A 10,307-nucleotide genomic window follows, 5' to 3' on the forward strand; every position below is an offset into this window, starting at 1 on the left:
TGCCAGGGCCCTCCACAAGCCAGATCTGGCTGATAGGCAGCATCCAGCTGTAGGGGTTGTTCAGTCAGACCTTGATCCATCTACTTGTAGCAGGGGAGGGGCAGAGGGGAGGAGCAGAGGCGGCCCTGACTTGGATGTGCAGGGGGGCAGAGTGGCTTCAATGTGGATCATGGCAATGGGGAAACAGCCCAGCCCGGGTCCAGGACCGGACGCGTGGGGCTTGGCAGGACGGCCCTGATCCAGACACACAGGTAGGGAATGGGGTACGAGTGGCCCTGGTCTGGAGATGCGGCAGCTGGCAGAGAGAGCAGCTCAGCCTGATCTGGACATGCTTGGAGGGTGGGGCTCTCATCTCCTTTCACTGCAATGGCCCCACTGAGGCAGAAGTCGGCCCCACGGCACTTCCAACACACCCCACGAAGTTTTGCAACCCCTAAGCGAGCCCCATGGCCAAATGTCATGGCTCCACAGGCCAGATTTGCTGGTGGGATGGAGCAGGAGCACCCCCACGTCAGACAATGGATTGCTTTGGCTAGGGCTGATCCTGCCTCAGGCAGGGGGTGGGCTAGAGCAGTGCTTCTCAAAGTGGTGGTCCGGGGACCGGTGCCAGTCCGCAGCGAGCTGCCAGGAAAGAAAGAAACATATTTTCAGAAGCATAACATTGATGTGTTATAGCGCCACGGTTCGTAAATTCCAGCAATCCAGATGACGTCATGTCGTGCGAGGTGAGGAAAGAGAAAGAAACAGCCGGTCGCGCATCTGTGTAGCGCTGTTACACGCAGTTGTTGCCGCCGGGTGAACCAGGCACCGGTCCCTGGCCCGCTGGAAAAAAAATTGCCGGTTCACCACATCAGAGAGTTTGAGAAGCACTGGACTAGAGGAGTCCCGGAGGTCCCTTACTTCACTGCGCCGCTTCTGGGGCTCCGCTAGGAGCGAAAAGGCCAGGGCCGTGCTCGGCCGACTCAAACTTCCTCGGACCAGCCGAGCGGCAGCGGAGCAGCGAAGCCCCGCCCCTCGGCCCCGCCCAGCTGGGGCGGAACCATGTCGGGGCAGGGTGGGCGGGAGGAGGAGACGTTCCGGGTGACTCACACTGTCCGTTCCGCCCCGAGCGGGGAGGGCTCGCGCGGCGGACATGGTACGTTCCGCCCGCTGCCGTTGCGCGGTGGCAAGATGGCGGCGCTGCTGCCGCGCATCGAGCAGCTGTCGGCGCGAGTGGTGCGTGTGCTGGGCTGCAATCCGGGCCCCATGACCCTTCAGGGCACCAACACCTACCTGGTGGGCACCGGGCCTAGGTAATGGGCGCTGCCGGGGCCCCCCTGCCCCCTTCATGAGCCCCCCCCCTGCCGGATGTCCGAGCCGTGACGTCACAGCGCTGGCCGGGGAGGAGGATCCGCTGGCAGCGGCGCATGCGCGAAGTAGTGAGCCAGAGTTGCTCGGGCCAGTGGCAGAGGGTCCACCCGGGGCGGGAGGCCGGGCAGTGTTGCTAGGCTCGCGCTCAGGCCGTGGCCTGGTTTGAAGCCGAATGGGCAGGCTTCGGTTCCGGCTGGTCTGGGAGAAGGGTCTCTGCAGGATCCCTGTGGCTTCAGGACCCTGGCAGCACTGAAGAAGGACATTTGGGCATGGCTCCTGCAGCCGGCCCCAGTAGAAAATACCCACTCCTGCAATTGAGATCTCCCTCCAGCCCAGCCTAGAAGTGGCTTTTCCAGCCAGGCAGGTGTGCTGATTGCCCCCGGGGCATCTGTCGCTAGGAGAAAGGCATCTCTCAGGGAGGCTAGTGCCATCTCTGTGTTCAGGGCTCTGTAGGTTATAAAACTTCAAGCTTTGTGCTAGTCTTCTCTTAATTCTCAGGCTGCTTCTTTTAATGGAATGTCTCTGCCTTCTTTTTTTTTAAATGTAGAAGGATCCTCATTGACACAGGAGAGCCAGCAATACCTGAATATATTGGCTGTTTAAAGCAGGCGCTCAATGATTTCAACATCTCAATACAAGAGATTTTAGTGACACACTGGCACGCTGATCACACTGGCGGCATCTCCGACATATGTAAAAACATCGGTAAAGGTAGGCAGAGGATTAGAGTTTAATTTTCAGGTGCTGAAGGGCTGACTTGTTAGGTATGTAGCCAAGGAACATCTCACTGGGTGTTTTGTAAGCCTGTTAGCTAGATTCTCTGTATGAACTGTACACCATATTTAAATACTTGATGGCATTGCTGCAGTGCATAGTGTAAGTGCAGTGAATAGCACAAATACTTGATTTAGTCACTATTTCTTCCTATTAACATATGTCTGTTTGGAGGAAAGAAGCTTCATTCTACCTTCTTTTTATCCTAGAATGATGAGAAAAAAATCTAGTTTACCATTGATAACTCACACAATAGTAGGAGGTTGATAGTGAACCTATTCAGCCTCCACAAGAGAAGGCTGAGGGGGGACCTGGTGACCGTCTATAAACTCACTAGGGGGAACCAGAAGGGTTTGGGGGAGACGCTGTTTCCCCTAGCCCCTGCTGGCATAACAAGGAATAATGGGCACAAGTTGATGGAGAGGAGGTACAGATTGGACATCCGAAAAAACTACTTCACAGTCAGGGCGGCTAGGAGCTGGAACCAACTTCCAAGGGAGGTGGTGCTGGCCCCTACCCTGGGGATCTTTAAGAAGAGGCTGGATACTTACCTGGCTGGACTCATTTGAGTCCCGTTTTTGTTTTTAGGGGGAGTGGTTTTGTTTGTGTTTTTGGGTTGTTCTCCCGCCCTGGCGGGGGGTCGGGCTAGAAGATCTATTAGGTCCCTTCCGACCCTGAAACTATGAAACTATGATATCCAGTACCATCAATAGCCTGTTGACCATTATTTTCACTTGAGTAGCAAAGTAAAGCAGCCATTCAAATTGGTGATGTATATATAATTTAAATAATTACCCATTTAAACTTCTCCAATGATATTGGTTAAACAGTTAACCAATAACCAGGGACCTACTCAAATGGCTTCACAATTATTGTAGAAACCGCAAAAAATCACAGTTTCCATAGTTTTGCCTAGAATCACTGAAAAAACACCCCTAAAAATAAAATCCTGGCTCCCCAGTGGAAAATATACTTATTGTTTCCCCTTTCACATCCCTAATTCAAATGGCTTTTCCTGAATAATAAATTTCTTTAAAGCACTGGCAGTTGGCCCAAAATTAATCACATCTTTTCACATCTACCCTTATCTGAAATGAACAGTATATCACGTTGATACATATTAAGCTAGACTTTTAAGATTCTAATTAATTAAATTTTTAAACAGTGAAAGCTATTTTTTTTTAAACTTAATGAACAGCATAGAGACTACAGCCCTTTTCTGTTTAGTGGGAGATATTCCCAAAACCTCTTTCAAGGAATTCCCAAATGATGTTGGAAGTGATGGTATCTTTGTGAACAAGAAACAGGTTTTGAAAATTAAACCAGTTAACAGATTGTAAAACTTAAATGAAAATTTCTTAGTAATTTCACTTAGAAAAAATATTTCTTGTTTTATCCTCCAAAAATAGTTTGGCACACCTGTCCCTTCAGAGGTTTTCTTTGGCATTTGAACAGTTCTTCCTATGTGGATATAAATTAAGTTGCTGTATTAACATAAGATATTTATGTCAATTTTTTATTCTTTAACTTTGCATGTGCTGTAGACCATGTGTTAATGGTACATCAACTGTCATTTTGAATTTTTATGAAATGGCCTTGTTTAGTCAATTACCAATGTTTAGACAGGAACAATCTGAAATATAATTTTACTTTTTAAAAACAGGTTCCAAATTTTGCATTAGTAAGCTTCCACGCACCCCACCTCGTGAAGAAATAATAGGAAGAGGAGAACAAAAGTATTTATATCTGAAAGATGGAGATGAGGTAAAGACCGAAGGAGCCACTCTCAGGTAAAGATAGCTTCTGTGCAAGTTAGTCATATCATTTTTAATACTATGTTATATTTTTTCAGGATTCTTGAGCTGTTGTGTATACTAAGTTTGATCTTAACCAATGATAAATGTAACGTCTGCTAGGGGCCAAGTTGTGATATTGTCTGCCCTCCCCAAAAATAAAAACAGTTCAGTAGATATTAACTGTACCTATAGAGTTTTATACCTCTGCCCTTTGCGGTAGAATGAACTGATTTTTAAAGTTGATAATTATTTTAAAGTTGATCTCAGTGTTCATGGTAGACTTCTCAGAGTGTCTAGTGCTTGTTTCTCTTTAAGGTAAAAACCTCCGTTAATATTTTAATTCTTGTTACTTGTAATATTTTTTAGCTTCTGTTTGTTTCAGCACAATTTTATTTGCAGTGAAATTAGATTGATTAGTTATTGGGATAACTCATCATCATTGCTGTGATCTTGTTAGTCAGTGCACTGAATCCCCACTAGAGTGTTCTTGATTTGTGCACAAAACACACTGGGTACACAATGGGATTTGTTCCTGGTAATTAGGCAGCTTAAAAGGTACTGACCTATGCTCTCTGTGGAACCTGCCAAGTCAGCTGATGCCTACAAATTGTTTGATGCTTTCCAGCTTTTCTTGGCTCAACAAAACATCCATGCATTCATTGCTAAAATAGAAGATAATTCCAAATAGTAGAACAGTTGATAATTTATATACAAAGCAAAAATGTTTGATGGTTTTACTCTATCACAGTCATGTAATTGTTACATAGTGAGCTTTCTGGGTTTTTTATACAACAAATTGGAGGATAAACATTTATATAATCATTCAATGCTCACATTGTGAACCAAGGTGCATATGATTTGCACTAAGAATTTTTGTAATCTGCCTTTTTCTTCCATATATCAAAATCATTCTTTACTATGTTTGGACATATATTTTGCATGCTATCTCATGAAAATTTGAATATGGTTAGTTGCACCTTATTAGTGATATCTCCAAAGGTCAAAACCTGGTATGGTGAGATGGTGTAGCTGGCATCTATGAAGAGAGAAATGTCTTCCAGATGTAACTGCTTTGAAAAATTTAATGCAATTTGGAGAGAGTTCTTAGACTATTTTGGCAACTAAACTAGTATTCCTTGCACACCTGTCTCTCCATTTTCTATCTCTTCCTCTTCCATCCTTCCTTACATTTTATTTTCTTTTCCCTTCATTGTTTCTGACAGACATGTTCAAGTTGATATGTACAGTTGAGATACATGTATTGTTATTTTTGTATTGCATTTAAAAACCAATAAATATTTTTTAAAATTGAAAATGGCTGGCTGCTGATTAATTAGTTAATCTTTGCCACTCCCCTAGAATGATGAGTTACCAGATTTTACTGTATTTAGGAGGTTTTGGTAAAAAGGCAGGTGCAATTTTTTAAGTACAGTTCTTATGGTGGAAATATCTTTTCAAAGATGATACAGTGGTACATTGCTACAGTGGCAAACATTTATTGATTAGCTTTATATGCTGCCCTTTCCAACAGGGCATCTTACAATAAGACCATAGGATCATAGCAAAGTAGGGCTGGAAGGACTCATCTAGTACAGCCCCCCTGCTCAAGGCAGGATCATGCCTGATGAAACCAAGCTAGACAAGTATTTGTCTAACCTGCTCTTGAAAATATTCTAATATTATAAAAAAGCTTCTCTCTGTCTGTCACGCTTTCTTCACACCCCGATTGGCTGTCTGAAACAACCAGTCAGAGTACTCCAACAGTGTTCCAGACAGACAGCAGTGGAGCACCACAATGATGGTGGCGGCGGAGCAGGGGCGTGAGGGTAGCGCTACTAGCCTCTTTCCCCCCCAGCCCTGCTCCCTGGAGGTAGTGGTGACAGAGTGGACAGGAAGTTAATTCTAATCGCCAACCTAAATTTCCTCTGCTGCAGCTTGAGGCCATTGCTTGTAGTCCTGTCCCCTGTGGTCATGTAGAAAAATCCATCACCATCCTCTCTCTAATCATCCCTCGAGTATTATAGTAAATAATAGACATGCACCTAGAAATTACCATACCTGAGCTGGAAACAGACTGCTCACTCTCACAAGATTAGAGGCATGGTTAATCTCCAGTGGAATGTTGATGGGATTGGCATGTGAAATAGCAAGGCGTCTAGTATGGATTTTTCAGAACCTGTCAATGCAGGGAGAGAGTACCTTATGATTGGAAAATAGTAAATGTAGTGCCTGTTTTCAGAAAAGGGAGAAAGAATGTGGTCTGAACAATTATAGGGCTGGCAGCTCAACTTTAATAGTACTGGCATACCAACAGTACCAACACATACTGGAGGAAAGGATAGGTAAAGATATGGAAGGAAGTGGCAAATGGAACAAAACACAACTTAGGTTTACTCAGAAGATAATTATATCAGACTAATTTAATATCATTCTATGCTAAGATAATAGACTTTATGGATAAGGCTAGTGCAGTGGATTTAATTTATTCGGAACAGGATTGTCAAACATATGGCTAGTGGGCCAGATCTGACCCACAGAATCCTGCCACCCGGTTTCAGGTGCTGCCTCTGAGTCTGATCAGACCCACATGGAACAGAGCATGCACCTGTGGCCCCTGGATCTGAACAGACCCAGATGATGCATGGCTTGATCTGGCCCATGGACTTCCCTCCCCCACAGCATACTTGATCCAGCAGCCACTCCAGCTGGTTTTGAAAAGTGCTATGTTTTATATGGATCCTGGATTGGCTGGAACAGGCAGCACATGTGGTACAGTCTGGCCAGTTCAGCAGCTGTACTGCATGCAGTGTCCACCCCAGCAGCTCCAGGGCTATGCCACACACGGTGCCTGTTTCAGCTATTCTGGGACCCATGCTACATGTGGTGCCTGTGAGTGCTATGTGCAATATATATGATTTTTTTTATATCACAGAAAACCAGGATCCCTGGTCATAACCCTCCTCCACCACTTATGGGTTGGGGCCCAGCCGTGCTCCCCTTCTCCCCCACAGGCTAGGTTGTGCCCCCTTTTTACCTGATGAGGACAGGCCACACCTGCTTCCCACCCCCTGCAGGGCTGGGGTGGACCAGCCACTGTGTAGCTGGCTTAAGCTTCTTTTACCTGCCAGGCTATATTGAAGCTGGCCTGCTCCCTGCCCCCATCCATGTGGCCAGATAGTGCCTGCCATGCCAACCCCAGGCATTGGATCAAGACCATTGGATCCGGGCTGCAGATGGAATGGGCACTGCCCATCTGGCCTGCTGGGGAAAAACACTGAGCACCACTGGTATTATCAGACTCAGTTCTGGTGTACAATTGGTGCACATTATATGGAGTCCTGGAGACTTCATTAGGCTCTGAGCGACTTAATGGCAATTTGGTATAGCATTTGGACGCGTTCTCTTTCCCAAACTTTGGTCAAGAGCAGAGGTAAAGGAAATGAACAAGCAAAAGAACATAAGAAGTAAGAATAATTTTAGGAAGTGCTAGGAAGACAGTCAAAATAAGTGGTCTAAGGATTTCTTGGTGGTTTTATGCCACTTAGATCTAATTTAGAACAAAATGGGCACATCGACATATACATTAATATGCTGTTGTTACTGCGCATTAAGTTTAATACCTGTAATAGGTACTAACTCAATGTGCAGTAACTGGTGCTACTGCACAGTAGCCCCAGCACATGGTCTTTTAGTGACACTAATGAGCAGTAGACTAATTGTACTGTACTTTAGTGCATTAGCATAGCTTTTGCCATGACACACACATGCACGATAGAATTAGTCTACTGCGCGTTTAGTGTCTTGTGTAGACATACCCAGTGTAGTTTAAATAGGGGTAAAAATAGGCATATGACTATTAATTGGAGTGGACCCTATTAGGAACATTTTTTAAAATGTTCTTATTTAGTAAGCAGTTTCATACTGAGCTAGGTAATAGAGCATTAAAATGTCATACCAAGCTAGGTAATAAAGCATTATTTTTAGTTCATGTTGGTACTAGAAAACCTAGAAGAGGTTCTGGCTAAAGCATCTTCGTCTACCATGTAAGGTCTTACCTATTGCCAAATTTGAGGTTAGGAAGGATTTTCCCTTTCTTGATCAGATTAGTATGGATTGTGGATATTTTTGCCTTCCTGTGTAGTATGGAACTTGGTCCTTTTCGTAGGATCCACTAAGCATATATTAACTGCTGCTTTATCATTGTGTCAGTTCATTGAAAGTGCCTTTGTGTGTTTCCCCCCCCCCCCTTTTACCTGTAACTTATGTTATATGGTGCTCTTAGTGTTTGGGTTGTTTTTCCTTCTAGTTGTGAGGGTAAGGATTTGAAGTGGTAATTTTGGCAATTGCTTTGGATAACAAATGCCTGAGAACATAGGGGACTAGACTTAATGGTCTAGGAGGTCCTGCCTACAACTTTATTCCTAAATATATTTTTAAACCATATTCAGTTGGCTGAAAGACTTTGCCTGTCTTGACAGAGTGACCTGGGCACAACTATACATACTTTTATTAGCTCTTGGATGGAATATACAAATGCATTATACCTGGGCCCAACACCATCAAGTCTTTAAGAAACTATGGAGATTTCAAAATACTGACTAGGATCTTCTCAGCAACATGGACTATAGTGAACACCCTAAACTGTTTCCTGCTCCCTGCACTAGTTTATCAAATAACTTAAAATCAAGTTTCAGGTCTTGGTCATTATCCTCAAGGTGCTCCCTGGCCTGGGCCCAGGAGATCTAAAAGACTAGTGAAAGCTCTGGGATGAAGATTCTGGATTGGCATTTTTACTCCTCTGCCACAGTGAAACATTTTCCGTAAAGGTGAAGATCAAAAATGCAGAAGATACAACTTTGTTCAGGGACAGCCTGATTCTATAGTGTGAACTTGGATGAAGACGGAGGACGATCCTTTCACACCTCATTCCATTCTGCTCTACCTGTAAGGTGCATTTCTTCAACTTTGCATGTGTAACATAGACATATAGCTCTATCTGTGTGTTTGGTGTGTGAGTGCATGTACATGCACATATATTTATGAACTTAGCCACAATAAAATTCCTGAGCATACAGTTTGCCTGTAGGGAAGCAAATAAGAGGAAAAGTAGCCACATGAGAGAGAGTAGTCATATCACTTAATGCACTGCTGGGAAATGCTCAGATACTACATGTATAGTAGAAAAACTTGTGTTATAGAATGTGGGGCTAACTATGCCCAGAATCGGCAGCTTATGACTTGTGGGCCAGATGCAAACTGCAGAGCCCATTAATTCAGCCTGTAGACATGGGGCTTCAGAAAGAAGCAGCAGTAGCAGCCAGGTCCTTGTGCCCACCCTGCTTTGACCCAACGTGGGTAATTCTAGCCTGCAGCCTAAAAACGTTTCTGACTGCTGATGTAAGCCAAATCCCACATGGATTTATGAAATCTAGGAATTTATAATGGGTTAACCTAAGCTGTATCTTCTTTTACATTGCTATTTCATATCTCTATAATAATTCTTTATAGAATTGTAGTTTCTTTATTAATCACAAACATTTACATGTTTATATATATTTCTTTTCCTTGTAAGGGGTTTTGTGTCCATCCTGCATGTAAATTTATGCTTTTGTTCCTAACAGAGTTTTATATACACCTGGACACACTGATGATCATATGGTTTTGCATCTCATAGAAGAAAATGCTATATTCTCTGGTGACTGTATTCTAGGAGAAGGGACGGCAATATTTGAAGACCTCTATGAGTACATGAAATCATTGGAAAGGCTGTTGCAAATTAAAGCTGTCTTGATATATCCTGGTTGGTATCTATGTATTGAATTGCATAATTAAATCAACAGTATACATTTGTTTAACATATAATCTTCTAATTAGAGGTACACCGATACATCGGTCCGATATTGGATCAGCACTAATATAAATAAATTGGCTGTATTGGAAATTGGCCCCATGCAGCCAGTATTTTGGCTGATAAATGCCTGTGCATGCTCACAGCTGCAGTGCAGCACATACCTGTGCTGCAGCATGCAGGTGGCAAGGAGCACAGCACAGCAGCTTGGAGAGTTGTGTGCAGTTGGTAAGTCCATTGTGGTGGAAGGGGAGTAGGGAGGGAAGGGGCAGGGGGGCAGATCAATGCCCCCCACAGAGAGGGAGGGAGTGAGGCAGGGGCTGGGGCAGGTGCTGCCCAGCCAAGTCCCCTGTGGCTCATGGGGGGTAGGGGAGGGGTTGTACACAATGTGTGCCTCCCGGATCTGCGCAGGTTGGGCGGGCTGGAGCTGGGGCTGTGCCGGGCTCTTCTTGGCAGGGGCTGGGCTTGGGACAGACGGCGGCACTGGGAGAGGGCTACGGGGGGTGCTGCAGCCACCCCAAATTGTGCCGTAGCACCCC

General features: G+C 44.7%; 1 protein-coding gene across 1 annotated transcript in view; it reads left to right on the forward strand.

Annotated features, from left to right (window-relative positions):
* Positions 1 to 1,078: 1,078 nt before the first annotated feature.
* The window catches only part of LACTB2 (lactamase beta 2), a 27,822-nt gene continuing 18,593 nt past the window's right edge, over positions 1,079 to 10,307 (forward strand). Inside the window, exons 1-4 of the mRNA XM_006015305.2 lie at positions 1,079 to 1,292; positions 1,898 to 2,061; positions 3,788 to 3,914; positions 9,542 to 9,720. Of these exons, the coding sequence (XP_006015367.1) occupies positions 1,171 to 1,292; positions 1,898 to 2,061; positions 3,788 to 3,914; positions 9,542 to 9,720 (592 nt within the window). The 5' untranslated portion in view covers positions 1,079 to 1,170. The remainder of the gene's footprint in view (positions 1,293 to 1,897; positions 2,062 to 3,787; positions 3,915 to 9,541; positions 9,721 to 10,307) is intronic.

The sequence above is a fragment of the Alligator sinensis genome, unplaced genomic scaffold, assembly GCF_000455745.1.
Source record: "Alligator sinensis unplaced genomic scaffold, ASM45574v1 scaffold71_1, whole genome shotgun sequence".
Taxonomy (NCBI): Eukaryota; Metazoa; Chordata; order Crocodylia; family Alligatoridae; genus Alligator; species Alligator sinensis.